The sequence below is a fragment of the Culex pipiens genome, chromosome 3, assembly GCF_016801865.2.
Source record: "Culex pipiens pallens isolate TS chromosome 3, TS_CPP_V2, whole genome shotgun sequence".
NCBI lineage: Eukaryota > Metazoa > Arthropoda > Insecta > Diptera > Culicidae > Culex > Culex pipiens.
Window position 1 is genome coordinate 91,939,546 of NC_068939.1, and position 27,255 is coordinate 91,966,800.

Sequence of the window (27,255 nt, forward strand, 5' to 3'; positions counted from 1 at the left end):
CAGAGCCGGAGAACGGCACAAAAGGGGCGCGGTCTCGAATGCATACGCTCGCTCTGATTGGTCATCTGTCCGATTTGTACTGAAAAATTACTCATTTTGATTGCATGTTTTAAGTGCTTTAACTATGTTTAGTCAAACTATCTATGTAGTTAAACAATAGCTGAAGACTTCCTCTTTCGATTGGTGGTCCAACCGTCCGTATTGATTCACAGGGAAAAAAGATATAAGCGTTCAAAATGTCCCCTTTTTTAACGCTTAAATGTGACGCTTTGGATCGAATTTCTGAACTGCCCCCCCAATATAGTAAGTAGAGACATAGTCCTATGTCAAAAAATATCGTGAGCCATCCAGGGTTAGCTGTGCCTTTTTGGAATATTCGATAAGAAATATCCATTGTGGACCTGCCTCCCTCGTCTTTTCCCAGTCCGCTCCAAACTTTTCGTCGATGCAGAACACCAACACCACCAGAACACAACACCCACAAACTTACCACCACCAAGACGACGACAGAAAACTCTCCGTTTCCTCCCTGATGCAAAAATAATAAAAACCGTAGGTTGAAGCAGGTTCCGTACTTTATCGCCGGGGTCCCGGAGATAATCCTGGCAGGATCGCCAATGTGGGATTTAGCCAGCCACCAGAGAGAATCCCCAACACGGGAGTTGCATCCGCACGCTGCGACTGCGGAAATGGACTTGCCGCTGCTCGGTTGTTTACTGTGCTGACAGCTAGACCAAGCTTTGTGCGCAGTGTGTTCAGCCCTATGTTCAGCCCCAACCATTACAGCGACAGACATTACAAAGGGTCTATCTCATTATGGTAATCTAGTACCTCACAGGCATCATTGACTGATTAAAAAAATAATTTGGATTGAATATAAAGTTTACTAACTACTTAGTATAAAAGTTTATATAACTCTGGAAATTCTATATAAAAGTTATCTAAACTTAATTTTGCAAACTTTTAATTCAACTAAATGTCAATATATTACCATAGAATTGCTAAATAAACATTTTGGGGTGGGTATAACACCGTTTTGGGGGTATTTGTATCGATAGAATAGATTTTTCGTTGGAATTTCGTACCAACCCGGAATTACGTCGTCGGAAAATCCGCCGGCATCTGAACCGGTCCACAATTCACAAGTCAACCTATGTGGCATCAGAAAGGGCATGAAATTTCCGATCTTTTGAGGGGTGTAAATACTTTTTTTACATACTGTATTTTTTCACTAAAACTTAAGCTTACATTACTTCTGAAAGAAATCATATCAACATTAATTTGAAGAAAACATAAAAACAATTTAAACATTGACAAAATTTTTATGTAAGATCTGCCTCAACAACTTTTTTGTGGGCCACGTTAAAAATTACCCAATCAATACAACAAATTAGTATAATTTTAATCTACAGGGGACCATTGTTATCAATTGAATGGAACGATGCTGTAATGCTATCTGTTTTCCACCAAATTGAATAAGAGAAAGTAGAATAACCAAATTCTTATCTCAAATATGATGATATGAGATGCTGGAATCTATTTTTAACCTTATTGTCCCCGGGATATCAACTGAGCTTCCAGATGGTCCTTATTATAAAAAGCAATATCTACTGCATACAATCAGTCGACTTTCAGCTCTCAAAATGGGTAGAAGAACTTTTGCGATACTTTTATCGTGTTGCCTGTAAGTATTCTTTACAAAATAATGTTACCTTCTCTATCTAACAATATCTCACTTCAAGCCTCTCGGTGATTTTTGCCAAGGATCGGAGTTTCCCGCCAGGATTCAAATTCGGTGTTGGTACTTCCGCTTATCAGATCGAAGGAGGATGGGATGCAGACGGCAAGGGAGAATCGATCTGGGATCATCTGACGCATAACTATCCGGAAAAGATCGCTGACAGAACGAATGGAGACGTCGCTTGCGATAGCTACAATAACGTAAGAAATTGATACGTCAGAGTTTAGCCGTGAAAATTCATTACCTCAAATTTTCAGTGGGAGCGCGATGTTGAGATGATCCGCGAGCTGGGAGTTGACATGTATCGATTCTCCCTGTCGTGGAGTCGAATCATGCCCTCGGGAATCAGCAACGATGTAAACCAAGCCGGAATCGACTACTACAACAACTTGATCAACGGGTTGCTGAAGTACAACATTGAGCCAATGGTCACGTTGTACCACTGGGATCTACCCCAGCGGCTGCAAGAAATCGGAGGCTGGACGAACCGTGAGGTAGTCGGACACTTCCGAGAGTACGCGCGGGTCGTTTACGAAGCATTCGGAGATCGCGTCAAGTGGTGGACCACCTTCAACGAACCCATCCAAACCTGCCTGCTCTCGTACGAGTACGACCAAATGGCCCCCGGATACGACTTCCCTGGAGTGCCGTGCTATTTGTGTACCCATAATGTGCTGCTGTCCCACGCTGAAGCCGTTGAACTGTACCGGAAGCAATACCAACCAGCTCAGCAAGGTATCATTGGAATCACTGTTGATTCTTCATGGGCACTACCAAGAAGTGATTCAGCCGAAGATCAGGAGGCTTCCGAACTTGTGATGCAGTTCCACGTAAGATAATACTTTCAAGACATCAAGACTCGTTGTATTTCACCTTCACTCGTTACAGATTGGCTGGTACATGCATCCGATTTACTCCAAAACTGGAAACTACCCACAAGTTATGATCGACCGGATCAACGCCCTCAGTCAGGAGCAAGGTTTCGCCAACTCACGCCTGCCGGTGTTCACCGAGGAAGAAATCGAAAAACTCAAAGGTTCATCGGACTTTTTCGGTATCAACGCTTACACGACCAACATCGTGTACAAGAATGACGCGGAAAACTCGGCCAATCTGAGAGTGCCTTCCTTCGATCACGATCGCAACACGCTGGGATATCAGGATCCGAGCTGGCCCGCGTCTGGATCAGGTTGGTTAAAGGTGTACCCGAAGGGTCTGTATTACCTGCTAAACTGGATTCGTGAAGAGTACGACAGTCCTCCGATCTACGTTACGGAGAATGGAGTCAGCGATCTGGGTGGAACGAAGGATGTAGCACGTGTGGAGTTCTACAATTCCTATCTGAATGCCGTTTTGGACGCCATGGAAGACGGATGTGACGTACGAGGCTATGTGGCGTGGAGTTTGATGGACAATTTCGAGTGGAGAGCTGGGCTGACGGAACGCTTCGGAATGTACTACGTAGACTATGAAGATTCGAAGAGGACCAGGATCGCCAAGAGCTCTGCCAAGGTGTTTGCGAATATCATCAAGACCAGGACGATTGATCCGGACTACTTGCCTGAGCCAGATTTGCTGATCCCGGGTCCCGCTGAGAACGTTCGTCAAAATGATTCAATTTGCTCTGTTGCAGCTAAGGCAGTGGCGCCGTTTCTGAGAATTGCCTGTGAACAACTGTAATAAATTTTCAAATATTAGGTATTTCTGTTTGCTTTAAAGATTATTTGTGCATTTCAATAAAAAAATCTGATTTCTTTCAAAAATTTGATTTCTTTCTCTCAGAAAAAGGTGTATAGGAGTCCAACGTACTAACACTTGATTATCCAGATTTAAAAGAATGGCAGAAGTTACATATTATATGTATTATGTCCGCCTGAAAAGTCAACACGTCTACGTGGTGGTTCCAACATCACAAAAAGCCATAATTACTGAAAGTTGTCCCATCGGGATGCCTTCGGAGCAGAAACGTCATGAAAATATATATTCATCCTCACTTCCCCTGTCAAACTAATTAACCGCATGACCAACGAGTAAGCCCTGTTATCAAAATGCAACCCATCTGACTCACGTTTGATTTTGCATTGCAAAATCCCGTCCAAAAGGCACACATTGTGAGTCCCAAAAGCATTCATTTTGATAAATATGTTTGGACATTTCAAACGCGCCCATTATCATCGGAGCTGAGATAAACGACCCCCGGTAACCACAAACAATTCAACGGATTTATAGAACCAATTAAGCAATCAGTCACCGTGGGCGCAGAGGCGTCATGTGAGAGTCAGGTATAAGATAATGCATGTGTGAATAGGATTATGGGTCGATAGATAACCGTTTCGATAAGTTATGGTGAGGAATGGGTGGTTGTCCAAAGTATTGATCATCAGTATTACCCGAGATCTCGTCGGGGCAGGAGTGCTCTTCAGCAGAATGAAGTGCTTTATAGTCGTAGTACTGCTTTTCGCAGTTAGGTGAGTTTAAATTGATTTTTTATACAAAGTTTGAATAAATTTAAGTCCATACAGCTTGGTGAACGGCCAGAACGAGTTCCCAGCAGACTTTAAGTTTGGCGTAGGTACGTCCGCCTACCAGATCGAGGGTGCATGGAACGAGGATGGAAAGGGGGAATCCATATGGGATTATCTGGTGCACAATCACCCCGAGAAGATTGCCGATAAAACGAATGGTGATGTGGCATGTGACAGCTATCGACTTGTAAGGCACAAAGCTGTTTTTTTATACAACTGGTATTACAATGCGAATATTTCCAGTGGCGTCGAGATGTAGAGATGCTGAAGGAGCTGGGTGTGGACATCTATCGGTTCTCAATCGCGTGGACTCGCATCATGCCCACTGGACTCAGCAACCAGATAAACCAAAAGGGTGTTGAGTACTACAACAATCTGATCGACGCACTTCTCGAAAATGGTATCACGCCAATTGTGGTCCTTTACCACTGGGATTTGCCCCAACGGCTGCAGGAAATGGGAGGTTGGACCAACCGGGAAATCGTCGGGCACTTCCGCGAGTACGCCAAGTTTGCGTTTGAAACGTTCGGCGATCGTGTCAAGTGGTGGACTACGTTCAACGAACCTCTGCAGACCTGCCGGCAGTCATACGAATGGGACGCCATGGCTCCGGGAACCGATTTTCCAGGAATTCCGAGCTATCTGTGTGCCCACCACCTTCTGCTATCGCACGCTGAAGCTGTTGAGGTGTATCGTCAACAGTTTCAAACCCTTCAACAGGGCAAGATCGGAATAACGGTCGATTCGTCCTGGGCTGAACCACGCAGTCAATCGGCGGATGACATCGAAGCTTCCAATGTGAATCTACGATTCTTCGTAAGTTATTATCTTACTACTATGCTCAAATGTTTAAACATCTTTCAACCCCCTAGATCGGTTGGTACATGCACCCCATCTACATCGGAAACTACCCCGCGGAGATGATCGAACGGGTCGACCGTTTCAGTCAGCAGCAAGGATTCGCCAAGTCACGCCTCCCCACGTTCACCGCAGAAGAAATCAACAAACTCCGCGGCTCGTCCGATTTCTTCGGTTTCAACACGTACACGACGTACATGGTGCGCAAGAATGACGATCAAAACTCGCAAGGCTTCCCGGTGCCCTCCTTCGATCACGATCGTGGCGTCGTCGAGTATCAGGACGAAACCTGGCCAGAAACCGGCTCCAGCTGGTTCCGGGTGTACCCCAAAGGTATCTACAACCTCCTGATGTGGATCAAGAACGAGTACAACAACCCCGAGGTGTACATCACCGAGAATGGCTACTCGGACCGCGGGGGCACCAAGGACGAAGGTCGCGTACAGTACTTCAAGGACTACATGAGCAACGTGCTGGATGCCGTTAATGAGGGTTGCAACGTGAAGGGTTACATCGCGTGGAGTCTGATGGACAACTTCGAGTGGCGAGCGGGACTCACCGAACGATTCGGACTGTACTACGTGGACTACAACCATCCGAACAAGACGCGGGTGCAAAAATCTTCGGCCAAGTTCTACGCCAGCGTGATTAAGACGCGCAAGATCGATATGGAGCTGATGCCGGAACCGGAGGAGTACACGCCGTATTCGCCCCCGGATCCGGATGCGGGAGCGTCGGTTCTGCCCACCGCTTCGTTGATCGCGGTGGCAATGGCTATGCTGCTGAGAAATTTGTTCTAGGATCAGTGGTGTTTGCGGTCAACTGAAAATCAAACAAAAATTAAGATAAAATAAATTCATTTCAAATCATCATTATCTTGGAAAACGGTTCTCCAACAGTTTCCAAAAAGTTTAAAATCAGCAAAAGTTAAGTTTTATTGCACATTTGTCAACATGACATGTTCCACTTCAACTGTGCGGAAAAATCGATAATGGGGTACAGTCATCCCACATATTCGGAACACCCACAAAATTGGAACACTTTTGTGATAATTTGTCAATTGTCATGCCAAATGAATCTTATCTGGCGACCCTTCTATTTTTAGGACCTTTATTTGGACATTCTCTTGCTATTTCACTAGCAAAAAGAGTTCTTTTTGAATAAAAAACTGCATTTCGAGACTGTTTTCTTCAGAGCTGCAAAACACTGCCTCCAAATTTCCTGTTCCGTAATTGTGGGATGTTATTGTGTCTCCCACAATTGTGGAACACCTAAATTTAACAGATATTTTCACAAAACAAATTATCAGACCATTTATAAAACATTATTAAGCTTGAGTTTCATTGGTTCCAATGTGTGAAGTCATTATTTTGTAGAAAATATGTACTCCTGGAGAGAATCAAAGTTTGTTTACATCCGTAATAAAAAAAAGTGTTCCGAATTTGCGGATTTCAAGATTTCTACAAAAACTTGATATAAAAGTTAAAATTTGCAGTTGTTCGATACAGCACTCGAAAGATCGCAAGAAAAGCTTTCATATGAATGTAAATGCGAATCATTAAGTTCAATTATCGATTTTCTATGATTTTTTGAACATTGGCCGATCTGTAAACTGCTTCAAATCCCAGACACTGTTAAAAGCTGATTCGAAATCTGGACACTTTGCTTCGAATTCCGGACACTCGATTTTGCTTATGAATCGCACAAATTTGGACTGAAATGTTAGTGAATGGCATTCTTTAGGTCTCAAATAAGCTGTTAACATCAAAACAATCAATAGTTTATATAAAAAATAGAATTTAAGAAAATCAAAAACATAAATTTTTGCTTTGCCTTCCCGGTGCTTCGGACGCCTATGAAATATTTCCGTTGAAATGTTTCGCATTTTTGGTGACTAATAATTTAATTTAATTTAATTAATGCGAACTTTTTTCCAAATAATTGATGAAACAAGTTGAAGTGTCCGGGTTCCGAAGCGTCCGGGAATTCGAATCATGACGTTAGCACAATCTGTTCGAAACTATCGTCATCAGGGGTGACATTGGGCCTGAGGGTTGGTATTGGTGACAGTACATTTCATATGGGGCGTGTCAAAATTGCACGGAGTTTTAAATTATTTATTTGTTGACTATCTCAGAATTGTAATTAAATTTTGGTGATCTTTGAAGGTAAAACAAATTGGGACTACACAAAATGGGGTCCTGAACCCAATTTAGCAATGTACATGCGGCAAGACAGCATTTGAATTGAAGTAAAAATGGTATTAAGCCTATTTGCTATGTTCACGCAGAAAAATAAGGCATATTTGAATCAACAAAACGTTTTGTTGATTTGAACAACAAGAATTTTGTTGAATCAACGTCAATGCAACTTTTTCAAAACAACAAAATATTTTTGTAGAATTGAGAAAATCAAGGTTTGTTTCAACGCAAAATCGGCGTTGATTATATTCAACAAAATTTTTGTTGAATCAAACCTCATACAGGCTGATTCTACAAAATATTTTTCTGTGTGTTTTATAATTTACTGATATACTCAAACCCCGATGGTTTGATACCAACTGTTGTCAAACGAACGGGGTCACATTTTAGTTTGACACCCCTTTTACACGGAGTTCACACTCATTACCAAACGTTTGTTTTGATAGTGTACTTGAACGCCGTGTAAAAAGTGACAGTTCGTCACTTTTTAGTTTAACCTTGACCAACCAACGGGGTACAAACTAAATTAGTGTCAAACGAAAAAGTGACCAATCACCGGGGGTTGAGTGTACATTATTTGTATAAGAAGTGTTCTTTTGACATTAACAACATAAATACTGATCAAAGTTCATTAATCACATGTTCAAATTATATTTACAATACGCTCTTATCCTAATTCACACATTTTCTTTTAAAACACATTAAATACTTTAACGGCACATTGAGATTCACTGATCACTGAGCAAAATCTGTTTCCCTCCGGCTGGGGAAGACAGCTCTGCCTGGCTTCAGCTGCTGTAGACCAGCTTGAGCACAATCGCCAGCGCCGCCACAAACAGGTACGTTACGGGCAGGCGCACGCTGCTGTCGGACCGGTACGGTGCCGGCGGTTTGATCATCTTCTCCGGCGCCGGTCGATAGCTCCAGTCGATCCGGTGCGTCTTGACGATGTTGGCGTACACCTTGGCGGAGGCCTTTGGCGTGCGGGTCCGGTTCGGGGAGGTAAAGTCCACGTGGTACAGGCCGAACTTTTCACTGGAAGAAGGGGTGAGGTTAGTTGATTTGATTATTGGAGGAAGTTTTTAATCTCACGTGAACCCGGCCTTCCACTCGTAGCTGTCCATCAGGCTCCAGGCGATGTACATCTGCACGTTGCATCCGTCTTCGATGGCATCCAGGACGGCCTCCAGGTACGAGTTGAAGTAGTCGATCCGCTTGACGTCGTTGGTGCCTCCGCGATCGCTGACGCCATTTTCCGTAACGTAGACTGGCGGGTTGTTGTACTCCTTGCGGATCCAGTTCAGCAGCTTGTTCATACCTTTTGGCACAACCTAGAACGAGTACGGAAGTCGATTAATCTCGCGCTCACATTAAAGTGCAAGTGAAATTAATTTAAGCTTTATTCAAATAAACTTCAACCTCGAACGAGTTAATAACGAGACAAGTTCAACATCCCATTAGCTATCTTGTCCCCACCAACCTCCTACACTTACGTGTAACCACACGGAACCGCTCGTCGGCCAGTCGGGATCGCTCGATTCGATCACCCCCATGTCATGGTTAAACGACGGCACCGGATAGCCGACCGAGTTGTTCCGGTCGTTCTTGCGCACCAGCACCGACGTGTACGAGTTGATGCCGAAGAAATCGGACGTCCCTTTGATCATTTCGACCTCGGCCGGGCTGAACGTGGGCAGTCGCGATCTGGAGTATCCTTGCTGTTTGCTTAGCGCTGCGACGCGATCGATCATGGCCTGGGGGTAGTTTCCACTCTCGGAGAAGATGGGATGCGCGAACCAGCCAATCTGGAAGATGTTTTAAGAATCAGTTATTGTATGGAATAAAAAAATAACATAGTCTTGAGCCAGAACTTACATAAAACTGCAAGCTCAGCTCCGACGCCGCCCGATCATCCTCACTGCTAGTCATTGGTTCCGGCCACGAGATGTCCGTTGTAATCCCAATCGACCCGTGCTGCTTCGGCTGGAACCTTCTCCGGTACATGTGCACTACTTCAGCGTGAGCCTTAAGTAAATTATGCCCACAAAGATAGCTCGCAATGCCGGGGTAATCCAGCGCCGGTGCCATAAAATCTATTCCGTACGCTTGCTCACACACGTGCCACGGCTCGTTGAAGGTGGTCCAAATGTGAACACGATCACCAAACTGCTCGAACGCGACCCGCGCGTAATCTTTGAAGTACTCGATCAGCTCAGGATTTGTCCAACCACCCAGGTCTTGCAGGCGCTGTGGTAGATCCCAGTGGTACAGCGTCACCATCGGCGTAATGTTGTACCTCAACAGCTCATCGATCAACCTGCTGTAGTACCGGATGCCGGTCTTACTGGCACTGTTCACAAAGCCACTCGGCAAAATCCGAGGCCAAGACAGCGAGAATCGGTACACATCAACACCGAGCTCTCGTATCATCTCGACGTCACGTAACCACTGGAAATTGTTGATAAACCAAGAATAAACTAATTTAATTAAGCACCTAATTAAGCATCGTGTGCGTGCATCGCCACTAGATAAACGGCCAAGGTAACCAAGTATCTCCGCACTTCACTTCAACTCACATTGTGATAACTATCCGAGCTGACATCGCCATTGCTACCGTCGGCGATCTTCTCCGGGTGCCGGTGGGTCATACGATCCCAGATGGACTCGCCCTTGCCACCCTCGTTCCAGCCACCCTCGATCTGGTACGCGGACGAGCCAACACCGAAGCGAAAGTCCGTCGGAAAGCGCCGCGTATTCTGTCCGCTCACTCCGCTGCTACTCGCCACCAGGAGGAGCACCGCTAGTGAGAGCAATCTGTAACGAAAATCAAGGGGACACTCCTTCAGAATCAATCAACCACAATCTACAGAACAAACATCCGGCCGCAGCGGGGATCACTTAAGTCAACAATCTTTAATGGGACAAGTTCTAGTGGAAAATCTGCATTTAGTTAGCTACCAGCTACCGCAATTATCTACGAAGTGACAACTTCATGTAGAGTTAGCCTCCGGGGATATTTAGTAGGGTAAGTCATGTTGTGCACTTATTTGTCAAACGTCGTTTTAAAGTTCACATACATTAATCAAATTCATATCAAATCAATCACAACCTACCACAAATGTGTTCCGCAATTGACACATTACCCGGAAGTACCGGTCAAATTTCAAATTTATTGCACCTGGGCGCACACCGGTCAGCCAATTATGACATACATAGTGCAAATTTGAAATATCCACAACCTTATCGACGACCACCAGGTGGGACTGGTACAGGTGTTGAAACAGCAGCGGTGCGCCACCGAGTAATATATTAATTTAATCACGAGTGAAACCAGGAATATGAAATACTAAGAAAAATATCCATATTTAATATATTTGCATGGGCAATTAATTGGTGCACGCAGCAGCACGCGTTGGAAGGTTGTGAATTTATGAAGTTCCCATGCGGTTATCTGCTGGAAATAAATCTCAATGGTAATTGCTAAGATTTATGAAGGTGCACAACGAATTCAAGTTTGTAATAAATTCAATCAATTCTTTCATGTAAGTGAGACATTTTATTACAGATTTCAGCATTTGTTGCGATGAGTTTATTACAGCACAAAACAAACTAGATTGATTGGCCTTGGCTTTCTCCAAATACAATTGAGGGATAATTTCTATCATTCATAAATAAGTCATGTTTTAAAAACAATGTTCAAGAAACACATGCAAAATTAATCAATTGATAAATTAATTATTTTTCGAGAGAACTGAAAGTTGGGTCTTTATATGACAACAGAAGCAAATTCACATGATTACACAGTAGACAGTTAAAGTTCAGTTAAACATATTCTTGGGTGTCCAATCACAAATCATAAATACTAGCAATTTCAATTTATTACAAACATTGTAGCCTTCGCTATTCAATGATTTCAAATGCAGTACATTAATAAAAGGGAAAAGGGATACCTGAGCAGTTCTCTCAGATTTCGGTCATTCGATTTTTTTCTGTACTTTTTAATCCGACTGAAACTTTTTTGATGCCTTCGGTATGTCCAATGAAGCCATTTTGCATCATTAGTTTGTCCATATATTTTTCTATACAAATTTCTGTTGCTGTCTATACAAAAATGATTTATAAAAATTCAAAAATCTGTATCTTTTGAAGGATTTTTTTGATCGATTTGGTGTCTTGGGCAAAGTTGTAGGTATGGATACGGACTACACTAGAAAAATATTATGCACGGTAAAAATTTTTTGGTGATTTTTTATTTAACTTAAAGACACTAAAACTTGATTTGTAAAAAAAAGACTTTTTTTATATATATTTTAGAGGACATCAAATGCCAACTTTTCAGAAACCTTTAGGTTGTGCAAAAAATCTTTGACCGAGTTATGAATTTTCGAATTAACACGATTTTTTCAAAAAATCGAAATTTGGTCGCAAAATTTTTCAACTTCATTTTTCGATGTGCACCGTTTTCAAGTTGAAGCCATTTTAGGTAACTTTTTTGAAAATAGTCTCAGTTATTCATTTTTTAAACTAGTGCCCATGTTTGCCTACTTTTAAAAAAAATATTTTTGAAGAGCTGAGAAAATTATCTATATTTTGCTTTTTTGAACTTTGTTGATACGACCCTTAATTGCTTAGATAATGCCATGCAAAGGTTTAAAAACAGGAAAATTTATGTTTTCTAAGTCTCACCTAAACAACCAACCATTTTCTAATGTCGATATCTCAGCAACTAATGGTTCGATTTACAATGTTAAAATATGAAACATTCGTGAAATTTTCCGCTCCGAAAACATTTTTTTTTAATCAAGACTAACATTTCAAAAGGGCTAAATATTCATTATCACGTTCTTTTAAAATGTTAGTCTTGATTTAAAAATTTTGAAAATATTTTTTTCGAAAAGATCGGAAATCGGAAATTTTACAAATGTTTCATATTTTAACATTGTAAATCGGACCGTTAGTTGCTGAGATATCGACATTAGAAAATGGTGGGTTGTTTAGGTGAGACTAAGAAAACATAAATTTTCCTGTTCTGCATGGCACTATCTCAGCAACTTAGGGTCGTATCAACAGAGTTCAAAAAAGCAACATATAGAGAATTTTCTCAGCTCTTCAAAAATATTTTTTCAAAGGTGGGCAAACATGTGCACTTATTTAAAAAAAGAAAAAAGAAAAACTGCGACTATTGTTCATAAAGCCACCTAAAAATAGGTTTAACTTGAAAACGATGCACTTTATCAAAATTTCACTGATGTACTTTTTGATTGCAAATTAGATTTTACATCGAAAAATGAAGTTGAAAATTTTTTGCGACCTATATTTCGATTTTTTGAAAAAATCAGTATTGATTCAAAAATCATAACAAGGTCAAAGATTTTTTGCACAACCTGGAAATTTCTGAAAAGTTGGCATTTGATGTCCTCTAAAACATATCAGAAAATGAAAAAGTTCAAGATGGTATGTCAGAGACATAACCGAAAGACATAGGACCAAACAATTTGAATGTGTTGTTGGATTGCTAGTGAAATCTGGAATAAGATTATTTTATTTTGTTTCATAGATTTGTCGGCAAAATTGTCATAAATGTTCTCCCAAGGTGAACCTTCCATGAGGGCACCGGCAACTCCAGGTTGTGGCCACTACTGTCGAAATGTCAATTTTCATGTTCAGTATCAAAAACCATGAATTTTGATACCCATATTGCCACAACTCGTATGGTTCTGTAAAAGACCCTCGCGGCCCCGGGGGAACCTGCTTTGAGATCACCGGCCACTCCAGGTTGTGGCCACTACTCTCGGAATGTCAATTTTCATGTACAGTGTCAAAAATCATGCATTTTGATACCCATATTGCAACAACTCGTTCTGTAAATGTCCCCCCAGGCCCCGAGGGAACCTTCTTTGAGGGCACCGGCCACTCCAGGTTGTGGCCACTACTGTCGAAATGGCCATTATTATGTTCAGTATCAAAAAGCATGAATTTTGATACCCATATTGCCACAACTCGTATGGTTCTGTAAATGTCCCCCCGGGCCCCGAGGGAACCTTCTTTGAGGGCACCGGCCACACTGTCGAAATGGCCATTATTATGTTCAGTATCAAAAACCATGAATTTTGATACCCATATTGCCACAACTCGTATGTTTCTGTAAATGTCCCCCCAAGCCCCGGGGGAACCTTCTTTGAGGGCACCGGCCACTCCAGGTTGTGGCCACTACTGTCGAAATGGCCATTATTATGTTCAGTATCAAAAACCATGAATTTTGATACCCATATTGCCACAACTCGTATGGTTCTGTAAATGTCCCCCCAGGCCCCGGGGGAACCTTCTTTGAGGGCACCGGCCACTCCAGGTTGTGGCCACTACTGTCGAAATGTCGAAATGGCCATTATTATGTTCTGTTTCAAAAAGCATGAATTTTGATACCAATATTGCCACAACTCGTATGGATTGATTCTGAAGGGATGGCAAGTGACGAGTAAACGGTGTCGCGTGGTCATAAACAAATCGGCCTTTTTTCTTGCTAAGAGCTGCGCGTTTCGCTAAAAGTTGTGCATTCGGTCCGCCAAAAGTGTTTCAACCTGAGGATAATCAAGCTTTTTGAGTGCACCTGTTTTCAAGCCACTAAACTGGAGAAATAATTTGGCTTTCTGCACATTGCCACGGCTTCCATCGCACCCTTCAGTATCGTCCAATCTACCGTTGCTTCCCACTATTCTTGGCAGTCAAACACCTGGAAACGTCAGGTTTGTTTACGATGTCAAACAAAACAAAAACACGCTCTGCCTCTGCAGTGGACGGTGATGGCCAGACTCTGAAGCGCTCGAGAGAGGATCTTACTGTTGTAGATTATCCGGACGAAGTGGAGAACATTACCGACCTGTGGCGCAACATGAAGAAGCTGCTGTTTAATTCGAACTCACGTCTGGAAGGAAAAATCGATGCGTGCAAAACGAGTATTGATGATTTGGAAGAGGAATTCGTCGCTCTCAGGAAGGAATGTGGTGAGCAAATGGAGGCTGTTCACCACCGGGTGAACTCCGTCGAGTTCGGATTACAACAAACTGCTGAAGATGTTGCTAGGCTGGAACGGGCGTCGAAGCTAATAATCTCTGGGATTCCTTATCAACAGACCGAGAACCTTCCTCAGTTCTTCCAAAACATTGCTACTGTGCTCGGTTATGACCAACCTCCGATTGTTGACCTGCAACGACTGGCCAAGTTACCCATTGCAGCCGGATCTGCTCCACCAATACTGTGCCAATTTGCACTGCGAAACGTACGTAACGATTTCTACCGTCGCTACATGACCAACCGGGACCTGACGTTACGACACATTGGTTTTGATGCTGACAAAAGGATTTTCATGAACGAGAACCTCACGAAGCTGGCCCGGGAGATTCGCAGTTGTAACTACTGGTTAGCCGAGACCTTTCTCGATGCAGGGACTCTACAAAAATACCTCAAGGTCGGCACGCTTATCCACACTAGACTAATCGGACACAGGAAAAACACTTGAGCTACCAAACGAAACACCACTTTTATTATCTTTTGTGCACACTTTTATTCTCCCACTTCTTCCTACTAACTTCCTTCACCTTTCCTAACCTCAATTTTCCCACTTTCTTATTGTCTATCTGACCTGTTCCTTCTGGTTTCTTGGGGCCCCAGCAGCTCGACGATCTTCCAGCTTCTCCTTCTTTCGGCAATCTCCTCCGGATGACGGTTACGCGACCTCCGGTCGCTTACACGGATCACGGTTCCCGATCCTGGAACTCGGTAGCGGTTGATGTGCGCGGCTTCTGGTGGACCCGTCCGAACGTCCTGTGCTCCTCCCAATATGGTGACGGATTGGGACTTCGGCCGGTGTTGACTGTTGGCCGGAACATTGCCCGTAATCGAGCACCAAGGACGTGGACTCATCGAGGTTGTTGGGTTCCACAGGGACATCACGGAAGCGTCCGAAACGTCCGGCTCCGACGGCACTCCGTCGGCCAAGGATGACACTAAGGGTCAAACATTGAGGGGTCCTTTTCACAGGACACATTAGTACTGGGTCACACTTTGTTTTACGGCGGCAATTACCTGCTGTCCGACAGACTTCTAGGCCGGTCTGTCTGGTTACGGGTCCTTCGGGCAAATAGACCGATTCCCGGTTCTTGACTTCGCAAGTCATCTACGGTATTGCCGCCAACCAGACTTCTGTCAATCCTTGCTACCAATCGGCTACCATCCAGTTACCAACGTCGGTTTCCTTTGAAGACTCCTTCTTGTGGGTAGCAATCGTGTGGGTATGGAACTGGCTGCGTACTGCTAGGGTGTCTTGGCTTTTGTTTGCCCTAGCCAGTGGGAGTAGTGAAGCTCTGCCCAATAACTCAAGTATTTTCCTGCATGCTATTTAACGCGATACAAACAGAGTCACAGTAACGATCGGGTAAGGAACTGCCATCGGTTACACAGTCAAGCTCTGAGGATGAAAAAAGCTGGAATCTTTGCTCAAGTGTTCACAAGGAATGGTGCTGTGTACGTGAAACGCCAGGGTCAACCAACATCGGAGCTGGTGCAGTGTGTTCAACAATTGTCGCTGCAAAAGTAAACCCTTTCCTCAAAGTTCTTCATCTCCTTCCCAAGCTTATCCTTTGATTCCATTCCTTTTCTCCTTTGATTCCTTCCCCTCCTGAAAGTCAACAACATCAAAGATAAACCCTTTCCAAAAAGTTATTCTTTATCCCTCCACGATCATCCTTTGATTCCGATCCCTTTCGATCCTGTGTCTCCTCCATCCGTCCTGAAAGTCATGCTGGTTCGTGTCGATGATGCCTTCTGCTGGACTGTAACGCTGTCGATGCTGATTTGGTTGCTGAAGTTGCTGTTATGGAAATGCTGTTGGTGCTGTTCGTGCCATGGGATGGCAGTGGTCAGGTCGAGACTGGAACATGGTACAAATAGAAACGTGTGTGCTTGCTAACTTTACTGCTGCCGATATTTGTTTTGATCAAATTATGATTTTTTTTTTTGACAAAGAACTTTGTCCTAAGGTTTCTATACGTGGTGTCAATCCAAAATTTTCGCGAAGCGAAAACGTTACGTGACGAATTCCCCTCTCGGCAAATTTCCCCTCTTTTTGGTGCATGGTTGGATGAACGAACATTTCTCAATCAGTCAATCGAGAGACGTGAGATTGATGTATCTAAAAGCACCCCCACTCCACCTCATAATTTTCGGATCGTCGACGAGCCAACAAAACTCGGCTCGGTCGGTCCCGAAAATTCATTCTATTGCTGGACGTCGACGAGAACACATCAGAAGCTGATGGCCTGTTGGCCCGGTAGCAGACGGCCTGGAGGTCTGGGAGCAGATGGCTTGGAGGCAAGGACCAGCTAAGACATGGCAGTCGCGGGAGTCGATCATTGGAACTGGCCACCACCTGGACTGGAGTGGCCGGAGGCCCCAGAGATGTTCCGATGGGGGGACATTTGCCGGACCGTAAGAGTTGGGGCAATATGGGTATCAAACTTTATGGTTTTTGATATTGGATATGAAATTTGACATTTCGGCAGTAGTGGCCACAATCCGGAGTGGCCGGAGGCCCCGCGGATGTTCCGATGGGGGGACATTTGCTGGACCGTAAGAGTTGGGGCAATATGGGTATCAAACTTTATGGTTTTTGATATTGGATATGAAATTTGACATTTCGGCAGTAGTGGCCACAATCCGGAGTGGCCGGAGGCCCCGCGGATGTTCCGATGGGGGGACATTTGCTGGACCGTAAGAGTTGGGGCAATATGGGTATCAAACTTTATGGTTTTTGATACTGGACATGAAATTTGACATTTTGGCAGTAGTGGCCACAATCCGGAGTGGCCGGAGGCCCCGCGGATGTTCCGATGGGGGGACATTTGCTGGACCGTAAGAGTTGGGGCAATATGGGTATCAAACTTTATGGTTTTTGATATTGGATATGAAATTTGACATTTCGGCAGTAGTGGCCACAATCCGGAGTGGCCGGAGGCCCCGCGGATGTTCCGATGGGGGGACATTTGCTGGACCGTAAGAGTTGGGGCAATATGGGTATCAAACTTTATGGTTTTTGATACTGGATATGAAATTTGACATTTCGGCAGTAGTGGCCACAATCCGGAGTGGCCGGAGGCCCCGGGGATGTTCCGATGGGGGGACATTTGCCGAACCATAAGAGTAGGGGCAATATGGGTATCAAACTTTAGGGTTTTTGATACTGGATATGAAATTTGACATTTCGGCAGTAGTGGCCACAATCCGGAGTGGCCGGAGGCCCCGCGGATGTTCCGATGGGGGGACATTTGCCGAACCATCAGAGTTGGGGCAATATGGGTATCAAACTTTATGGTTTTTGATACTGGATATGAAATTTGACATTTCGGCAGTATTGTCCACAATCCGGAGTGGCCGGAGGACCCGGGGATGTTCCGATGGGGGGACATTTGCCGAACCATAAGAGTAGGGGCAATATGGGTATCAAACTTTATGGTTTTTGATACTGAATATGAAATTTGACATTTCGGCAGTAGTGGCCACAATCCGGAGGCCCCGGGGATGTTCCGATGGGGGGATATATGCCGAACCATCAGAGTTGGGGCAATATGGGTATCAAACTTTATGGTTTTTGATACTGGATATGAAATTTGACATTTCGGCAGTAGTGGCCACAATCTGGAGCGGCCGGAGGCCCCACGGATGTTCCGATGGGGGGACATTTGTCGGACCGTAAGAGTAGGGGCAATATGGGTATCAAACTTTATGGTTTTTGATACTGGATATGAAATTTGACATTTCGGCAGTAGTGGCCACAAACCGGAGTGGCCGGAGGCCCCGGGGATGTTCCGATGGGGGGACATTAGCCGGACCGTAAGAGTTGGGGCAATAAGGGTATTAAACTTTATGGTTTTTGATACTGGATATGAAATTTGACATTTCGGCAGTAGTGGCCACAATCCGGAGTGGCCGGAGGACCCGGGGATGTTCCGATGGGGGGACATTTGCCGAACCATAAGAGTAGGGGCAATATGGGTATCAAACTTTATGTTTTTTTTTTTTTTTTTTTTTCATAAAATTATTTTTATTAGGTCCTTTTCGGTACTGGGACCTGGTTAGGACCGAGTCGGCTTTTGTAATTACAAAAAACTTAATAATTACAGAGGATCTTGTGTGTAAATGTTAGTGGGAGGGGAGCCGATTACCCGCGGCCTACTCGGGGTTAGTAGGGAAGGGATTTATGTTAAAGACAAGGCATGGGGTGGGAAGGGGGATTGTGTAGGGGTCTTGGTTGGCTCTGCTGGCCTTTGCGTTTTGTCCTCAGCCGCAACTCGGTGTCCAGCTGCTGGGGCGATCTTGCTTTGCTTCCGGTGCAACCAGAAACGACGGCTTTGTGTGAAGGCGAGTTATACTAACTGGAGGAAAACTAACTGAAGGAAAACTAACTGGAAGAAAACTAAATAGATATTTTGGAATCTGAGAGGAACTGATAGATAGGATAGAGAACATCAAGGTCTAAACTTTATGGTTTTTGATACTGAATATGAAATTTGACATTTCGCCAGTAAGAGTAGGGGCAATATGGGTACCAAACTTTATGATTTTTGATACTGGATATGAAATTTGACATTTCAGCAGCAGTGGCCACAATCCGAAGTGGCCGGAGGCCCCGGGGATGTTCCGATGGGGGGACATTTGCCGAACCATAAGAGTAGGGGCAATATGGGTATCAAACTTTATGGTAATTATGAATCTAGTAAATCTTGGGAAATTTGGACTAGACAATGTAATCGAAAATTTCAACAACCATCTTGCAAAGTTCTTTGTCATACTGGTCATGTGTAACATAACCACCTGCACCTTTTTTTCCTATATTATGGCTCGTACAAAAAAGTTTTCTAAAACCTATTTAGTTAGTTTTAAGTTATGGTTCTCTTTATTAAGCTATGGTTCAATTGGTGTAGGTTTGGTGGGCGGCTTTTGTTTGAAATTTAGCGCGTTCCCCACTAATAATGTTTGATTCTTCTAATGACGACGCCTCTGCAAATTACTTGATTCCAAGAGCTGTAATGAATGCTTGTTTGGTGAATGACAAGCTGAATATATGCCATATCAACGTTCAGAGCCTCTGTGCTCGCCGTTTTTCCAAATTTGAAGAACTCAAACTAAACTTTATTACAAGCAAAGTGGATATTATCTGTTTAACAGAAACCTGGTTGGATGATTCCATAACTGATGCAACTATTGAAATACAAGGTTACAACTTAGTTAGACAAAACCGTAATCGGCACGGTGGGGGTGTATGTGTATACTTTAAGCAAAATATTAGCTGTAAAATTCTTAAGAAATCTCTTGGTGCAATTTCTACCAATGGTCGTTATGAAACTGATTTTCTGTTACTTGAAATGCAATTTAATGGAAATCGTTTTGTTTTAGCTGTGTACTACAACCCGCCACAAAGTGATTGTTCTTACCTACTTCGCACCCACATTGAACAATTTTGTTTAAAATATGAAAATTCATTTTTTATTGGCGATTTTAACACTGATATTCGGAAAAATACTAGAAAAAGTCAAAGTAGTTATGTCACAGACATAACCGGAATGGCGTAGACTACGTAAAGTTTTGATATGTGAACCATTTCTTAATTTTGATGAATTAGCTAGACACTTGAAATACATTAACGGAATAAGATCGTGAATGCGATCGGTAAATTCAGTCGGACCATGTACGTACCGGTTGTTGAAACAGAATTTATATACGATTCGAATTGACTTTTACTAGAAAGAGATGGCAAATCTAATGCGAACAAAACCGCAGCTACCATGTAAACATACTTTTAATGTGTTGATAAATCTTTGACTAGACAACATCGAATGGAGGAAGGAAAGAGAAGAACGAAAAACGATTTTTTCGCGAACCGAGTAAATGTTTGGTAGCAGAATGAGGGGGAGGGCAGCCTCAGAAAGCTGTGCAATCCGTCACCCCAGAAGTAAATCGTGTCAATTCAATTAGAGGGAAGGAAGATATAAGCGTTTGACGGATGACGCAGTATTCCAGGGCCTTCGGCCCGGGTTTTTAGGAGTTGGGGGCGAGAGCAGCCTCAGAAAGCTGTGCAGACCGTCGCCCCCGAAAACCAAAATTTGTTCCTGAAATTTAAACTGTAATTATTCATTGCGCTGCCTCGCCCCGGGTGGGACGAGGGATGGGAAGTGAGGGAACTCCGAAGAGTTGGAAAGTTTAACAACTAGAATATGGAAGTTTCACAGCCACGGCTTGACCCACGAGAGGCAACTTTTCGGCGAGAAGGAGCAAGCGCGCGCCCCATCTTGTTGCTGCCTCGTCCCGGGTGGGACGATCCAAACGGTCCGGCCATCGAGAGGCAACTGGCTGACGGTGACGACGAGAAGGCGATGCGCACTTCTTTTGCAGTTCTGGTCCCTCTCTCTCCTGCTGCTGCTGCTCTGGTCTCTCTCCTGCTGCTGCTGCTCTGGGCTGAGCTTTCCTGCTGCTGCTGCCGGTCCGACGTCTGAGACGTGAATGATAGAATGGGCTGAGCGCGCGTTCTTATATATGATTCCGGTCTGCTACTTCCCCTCCTTTTTCGCGACCGACACTCGGTCGCGTTGTTCGGATGATTTTCCCCTCAAAATAGGTACTTGACATTCCCGTCCGTGAGTGGGAAGCGCTCATTTTGCTTGCAAAATCTCTGCTTTTTGAAAACATTTTAAAACATTCAATTGTTTCAATAGTAAAACTATTTTGCCAACAATGAAAGTTTTATAGCAAATTGCTGAATAATTTTCGAATCGAATGGAACCAAAATCGTGCCGATTCGATGTGAGGGAAGGAAGATATAAGCGATTGACGGATGACGTAATATTCCAGGGCCTTCGGCCCGGGTTTTTTGGAATGACACCCCAGTACCTTCGACAAAGACGTAAGTCTACGTCAAAACTAATGATTTTATAGATACAATCGCTAGCATGTCGTTTTCTTGTGTCAATTTTGAACCTACTTTTTTCTACAATGATGGTTGCTTTCTTCTTGATCTTTTATTGACAAATTCACCAGAATTGATACTCAAATTTAATCAAGTATCCATGCCCGGAATATCGGCTCATGATCTAGTGTTTGCTACTTTGGATTTTGAAAAACGTGTTGACCTAGACGGTTATTGGTATCGTGATTACAATAATTTTAACAATCATGCTTTCGAAAATGCATTATCGCGTCTTAGCATTAATGAATTTCTTAGCATCGATGATTCTGACATTCTTCTCAATACTTTGAACAATCATATGTTTATCTTACATGAACAAGCTTTTCCAGTAAAATTCAAGAAGTCATTTTATAAATCTTGGTTTAACCCAGATATTGAAAGAGCTATAATCAACAGAGACATTGCTTATAATGCTTACAAAAGATCAAAATCACCAGAACATCGCACCAATTACAACCGTCTTAGAAATGTTGTGAATTATTTAACTAAAACTGCCAAACGTGATCACGATCGACAACGTATCAACTTAAATGTTCCAGTTAGACAAATGTGGAAAAACATAAAAAAATAGGAGTCTCTAAAAGTAAAAACAATAACATTGATAGCACCCATTCAGCGGAAGAAGTTAACAATTATTTTGCGTCTAATTATAGTGAAAGAAGATCGTCTAGTATTCACTATTCTCATTCAACAGATAGTTTCCATTTTAGGCAAATCCACAGTTATGAAATAGTAGATGCAGTTTACTCAATCAAGTCTAATGCTGCTGGTCTTGACAATCTTCCGATTTCATTTCTAAAAGTTGTTCTTCCCTTTCTACTGCCATTTTTTGAACATCTCTTTAATACTATCGTAAAAACATCCAATTTTCCAGCACTTTGGAAACGTGTTAAAGTGATTCCAATATACAAAAAGAGTGGATCTTCAGAAATTACCAATTTAAGACCAACAAGTTTGCTATGCACCCTCTCAAAAATTTTCGAAAAAGTAATAAAAGACCAAATTTCACATTACATTACTGAAATGAATTTCTTACATGCCTTGCAATCTGGGTTTAGAAAAAATCATAGCACAGAAACAGCACTAATGAAAGTTCACGATGATATTGCGTTATCTGTTGATAAAAAATGTGTCGCTGTTCTTCTGCTGATTGATTTTGCCAAAGCATTCGATCGCGTTTCTCATGTTAAGCTTTTGAATAAACTTATTTCTTTGTACAATTTCTCAAATGCTGCTACGAAATTGTTAAAAAGTTACTTAACAGAACGTTACCAGGCAGTTTTTTTGAACGGTATTTTATCATCATTTATCCTTTGTGAGTCTGGAGTTCCACAGGGCTCTATTCTTGGACCATTACTATTTTCTCTGTTTATAAATGATTTGCCAAACGTTTTAAAATATTGCTCAGTACATCTTTTTGCGGATGATGTGCAAATTTATTTCTGTTCTGATCAAAACTTTAACATTCCTGATATTTGTTCGAAGATAAATTTCGACTTGAATCAAATTTATACTTGGTCTGAGTCTAATTTATTATCAATAAATCCTGCTAAAACTAAAGCGTTACTAATTACTAAACTTAAAACGAAACCTGATTTTCCTAACTTGATCATGAATGGCGCACAAATCTGTTTCGTCAACGAAGCAAACAATCTTGGCCTGATTTTCAGAGATAATTTAGAATGGGATCTTCAAATCAAATCTCAATGCCGAAAAATATACATATCTTTGAAGCAACTTACTCTAACAACGAAACATCTTGATGTTAATACTAAACTTATTTAGATCGCTGATTTTTCCACACTTTATCTATGCCGATTTTATTTACTCTAATGCCAACGGTATGCATATTGATAGGCTACGTATTGCTTTGAATGCTTGTGTAAGATATGTTTTCAACTTAAATAGAATGTCTAGGGTTTCGCATTTACAAAAACACCTTATTGGATGTAGTTTTTCAAACTTCTATAAATTTAGATCATGTGTTGTCTTACACAGAATTATTAACACCAAAAAACCCACATACCTTTATGAAAAATTAGTACCGTTTCGTAACACCAGAACTTACAGCTTTCTAATACCCAACCATAGCTCATTTTATTACAGTCAATCGTTTTTTTGCTAGGGGCATTGTAAATTGGAACAGCCTTCCGACAACATTGAAACAAAATACTTCCAAATATAATTTCAAGCAGAGTTTACTCGCCAACCTCAACATTAACCACTAGTAAAATAAGAGAACCAAATAAATTAAAGTTAGTTAATTTAAATTGAAGCAGAACTCAGCAGAACACACACTGTAACATAAAAAAGACTATGTCTTAAGTTACTATATGGAATAAAACAAATAAATAAATAAAATAAATAAATGTCCCCCCGGGCCCCGAGGGAACCTTCTTTGAGGGCACCGGCCACACCAGGTTGTGGCCACTACTGTCGAAATGGCCATTATTATGTTCAGTATCAAAAAGCATGAATTTTGATACCCATATTGCCACAACTCGTATGTTTCTGTAAATGTCCCCCCCAAGCCCCGGGGGAACCTTCTTTGAGGGCACCGGCCACTCCAGTTTGTGGCCACTACTTTCGAAATGGCCATTATTATGTTCTGTATCAAAAAGGATGAATTTTGATACCCATATTGCCACAACTCGTATGGTTCTGTAAATGTCCCCCCGGGCCCCGAGGGAACCTTCTTTGAGGGCACCGGCCACTCCAGGTTGTGGCCACTACTGTCGAAATGGCCATTATTATGTTCAGTATCAAAAAGCATGAGTTTTGATACCCATATTGCCACAACTCGTATGGTTCTGTAAATGTCCCCCCAGGCCCCGGGGGAAACTTCTTTGAGGGTACCGGCCACTCCAGGTTGTGGCCACTACTGTCGAAATGGCCATTATTATGTTCAGTATCAAAAAGCATGAATTTTGATACCCATATTGCCACAACTCGTATGTTTCTGTAAATGTCTCCCCGGGCCCCGAGGGAACCTTCTTTGAGGGCACCGGCCACTCCAGGTTGTGGCCACTACTGTTGAAATGGCCATTATTATGTTCAGTATCAAAAACCATGAATTTTGATACCCATATTGCCACAACTCGTAAGGTTCTGTAAATGTCCCCCCGGGCCCCGAGGGAACCTTCTTTGAGGGCACCGGCCACACTGTCGAAATGGCCATTATTATGTTCAGTATCAAAAAGCATGAGTTTTGATACCCATATTGCCACAACTCGTATGGTTCTGTAAAAGTTCCCCCAGGCCCCGGGGGAACCTACTTCGAGGGTACCGGCCACTCCAGGTTTTTTCCACCACCAATTCGAAATTTTTCATGAGAACCGCCGCATCATAGTGGCTTCAACGCGGTCCGCTTCGCTCGAATTTCCTCCTTCTGCTGCTGGTGGTTCTTCCTTCTGGTTGCTGGTCCTCTTCTTCTATTGGCCGCTGCTGCTGCTGCTGCTCCGCGCCTGCCCGACGTGCACAGTTCGAGTGCTCGTTCCAAAGTGACTTGCTTTTGCGAAATTTTCTGCTTAAATAGCGGCAGAGCCGGAGAACGGCACAAAAGGGGCGCGGTCTCGAATGCATACGCTCGCTCTGATTGGTCATCTGTCCGATTTGTACTGAAAAATTACTCATTTTGATTGCATGTTTTAAGTGCTTTAACTATGTTTAGTCAAACTATCTATGTAGTTAAACAATAGCTGAAGACTTCCTCTTTCGATTGGTGGTCCAACCGTCCGTATTGATTCACAGGGAAAAAAGATATAAGCGTTCAAAATGTCCCCTTTTTTAACGCTTAAATGTGACGCTTTGGATCGAATTTCTGAACTGCCCCCCCAATATAGTAAGTAGAGACATAGTCCTATGTCAAAAAAATAAAAATTATATTTTTTTTTGCAAATCAAATTTTAGTGACAAAAAGTTAAGACACTAAATCGATCAAAAAAATCCATCAAAAGATACAAAAAGCGATTAAATTTTCTATGGGAATTTGTATGGGAAAACCCATTTTATTTTATTTAAAAAAAAAAATCACGTTTGAAGCTATACTGAAACCGGATTCATATTCAGGTACTCCGGAAGTTGCTCTACAACTTTCCCGAAGAGAGCATCGTGCTAGCTTGCCCCTAAAAAAAGATATAGCGTCCTCAAAACTGGTCTAAAACGTGATGTTTTATATAGCGTTAAACGTGAATTTTCTAAATTTCAAAATAAAAAAATGTTTTCCCATACAAATTCCCATAGCAAATTGAATTGCTTTGCGCAAAATGAGGACTACCCAAATCGTTCCCAAACTTTGGGGAGTTGCTTAGGACCCCAAAAGGAACTGATAAGTTGCTGTGCTCACTAAATTTGGAAAACTTTATTTTTTTCCACCCTAATGGTAAAAAGAATAGATTTCCCCACTTCAAGAAATAACACTTCACTCGCGGCTACCAAGTATTAACCCTGACACATTTTGACTCAAAACAAAGCACCCAACTTGAAATCTTACACCTCTATCGCAACGCATCAACCGAAATGCGCATTGCGACATGGAAATCCCAGCGCAACCTGTTCAGCTACAACCCACGGGAAATCACTGATCACCGAAACTCGATAGTGTGTCACGCATCATCCCCTGATGATCACCATCAAAACAAACAACGTAAACACGACCTGCCCGAACCCGACCAACTTCCACTCAGCGCTTCAAGTTCACGACCAATTGGTTATTTAATAGCTCATTCACACACGTTAATCACTGCCGCTTAACCATTCAACCCCATGCACACAACACTGTATCTGCTAGTCGCGCCACTAGGCCAAGTCCAGCGGTTCTCGCGGGCATCCGTAAGCAGAGCCATCGATCACCAACCCCGGAGCGAGTTTTATGCTGGCATGTGTGCTCGATTACACCAAGTTCAATGCGAAACTTGCGAACCAGTCTCGTTACTCACATCGTGTCACTGCTGCTGCTGATCGTCACCCTAGTTGATGTTGATCGAAAGTCTGTCGACCTCTGACGTTGACGTTTGACCACGCACTTCATTGAGCTTTTCATGGTTGGCTCTTCACTGGTTCTAATGTTATTCACACCCTGGATTTGGTGCACGAACGCTGAATATCTTAGTCGGTTGCAACCACTTCTTCAATTGAGTTGTATAACACTCGTTCACACATTACTCAGCAAGCTCACACCTGCAAAGTTTCCGCCCATTCGATTGATACGGATTAAACCTTGAAATTTCACACACCGCAGGTCGTAATCGTAATCAAGTCACGCACGAAAAAATAGACCGCGAACACCAGAAAGCTCCCGAAATTCACGACCCGCAAACCCTCGTCAGCAAGCACCTGTTCAACAACAGCAACAGCTGTCGACAGGTCGATCTCTGATGAACTAAACGCTGCTGCCCGTCGTGGTCGGGGTTTTATACTGCGGCGAGCCCATTCGGGCAGCCTCCCTGCAGATCGTCGGCGCGAACTCCGCGAAGACGTGTTGACGATTCGGAGGCTTCTCGTGCAGCGTTACTTTTTTGGGCGTGGGAATTTCGGGCTTGGTGAGGAGACAAGTTTAGGCTCCAAACGGGCTGATAGGTGGATTCGTCGAAAGGGGTTGGTACAGTTTTCCGGTTATTCTGAGACATTCTAGATCCGTAAGGTACTGGTACTGACGGTGTTTATTTTGATCGATACAAAGTTAACTGCGTATAAAAACCGGTGAAATATTGAGTTCTGTTGATCAACAAAGTGATCCAAATGTGCTGGTAAGCTGTTATGAAAAAAGCGTTTCTGAAATATGCATTTTCAAAAAGGATTTCTTCTGTTTTAAGCTCAAGATATTCACATTGTGTTAAGCAGGTCAGAAAGAAAATTTCCAGACATCAGGGAATTCCCTGATCTGTTCGTGCGAGCGTCAGATGATAATGAGGAGAA

At 42.9% G+C, this 27,255-nt stretch overlaps 3 protein-coding genes across 3 annotated transcripts; 2 read left to right on the top strand and 1 right to left on the bottom strand.

Annotated features, from left to right (window-relative positions):
• Positions 1-1,600: 1,600 nt before the first annotated feature.
• On the top strand, positions 1,601-3,438 carry LOC120420035 (myrosinase 1-like). The gene is made up of 4 exons (XM_039582936.2): positions 1,601-1,684; positions 1,743-1,941; positions 1,999-2,571; positions 2,630-3,438. Exons 1-4 carry the CDS (start codon positions 1,644-1,646, stop codon positions 3,419-3,421), a joined length of 1,605 nt encoding a protein of 534 aa, XP_039438870.2. The 5' UTR covers positions 1,601-1,643; the 3' UTR covers positions 3,422-3,438.
• A 619-nt stretch (positions 3,439-4,057) lies between these two features.
• LOC120420033 (myrosinase 1-like) lies at positions 4,058-5,996 on the top strand. Its single transcript, XM_039582934.2, has 4 exons — positions 4,058-4,209; positions 4,264-4,453; positions 4,510-5,082; positions 5,139-5,996. Exons 1-4 carry the CDS (start codon positions 4,085-4,087, stop codon positions 5,922-5,924), a joined length of 1,674 nt encoding a protein of 557 aa, XP_039438868.1. The 5' UTR covers positions 4,058-4,084; the 3' UTR covers positions 5,925-5,996.
• A 1,956-nt stretch (positions 5,997-7,952) lies between these two features.
• On the bottom strand, positions 7,953-26,719 carry LOC120420032 (myrosinase 1). Its single transcript, XM_039582933.2, has 6 exons — positions 26,277-26,719; positions 9,902-10,139; positions 9,201-9,773; positions 8,819-9,130; positions 8,418-8,656; positions 7,953-8,360 (listed from the first exon to the last, which is right to left on the bottom strand). Exons 1-6 carry the CDS (start codon positions 26,378-26,380, stop codon positions 8,114-8,116), a joined length of 1,713 nt encoding a protein of 570 aa, XP_039438867.1. The 5' UTR covers positions 26,381-26,719; the 3' UTR covers positions 7,953-8,113.
• Between the last annotated feature and the right edge of the window lie 536 nt (positions 26,720-27,255).

What these genes read in the sequence shown, in the direction of transcription:
- LOC120420035 (XM_039582936.2), top strand. Translation starts at nt 1,644, where the DNA reads ATGGGTAGAAGAACTTTTGCGATACTTTTATCGTGTTGCCT. An exon ending in ATACTTTTATCGTGTTGCCT is followed by an intron (nt 1,685 to 1,742) that starts GTAAGTATTCTT and finishes TCTCACTTCAAG; the next exon opens with CCTCTCGGTGATTTTTGCCA. An exon ending in AACTTGTGATGCAGTTCCAC is followed by an intron (nt 2,572 to 2,629) that starts GTAAGATAATAC and finishes CACTCGTTACAG; the next exon opens with ATTGGCTGGTACATGCATCC.
- LOC120420033 (XM_039582934.2), top strand. Translation starts at nt 4,085, where the DNA reads ATGGTGAGGAATGGGTGGTTGTCCAAAGTATTGATCATCAGTATTACC. An exon ending in GTACTGCTTTTCGCAGTTAG is followed by an intron (nt 4,210 to 4,263) that starts GTGAGTTTAAAT and finishes AAGTCCATACAG; the next exon opens with CTTGGTGAACGGCCAGAACG. An exon ending in ATGTGAATCTACGATTCTTC is followed by an intron (nt 5,083 to 5,138) that starts GTAAGTTATTAT and finishes TCAACCCCCTAG; the next exon opens with ATCGGTTGGTACATGCACCC.
- LOC120420032 (XM_039582933.2), bottom strand. Translation starts at nt 26,380, where the DNA reads ATGAAAAGCTCAATGAAGTGCGTGGTCAAACGTCAACGTCAGAGGTCG. An exon ending in GCTCGGATAGTTATCACAAT is followed by an intron (nt 9,774 to 9,901) that starts GTGAGTTGAAGT and finishes AACAATTTCCAG; the next exon opens with TGGTTACGTGACGTCGAGAT. An exon ending in AGCTGAGCTTGCAGTTTTAT is followed by an intron (nt 9,131 to 9,200) that starts GTAAGTTCTGGC and finishes AACATCTTCCAG; the next exon opens with ATTGGCTGGTTCGCGCATCC.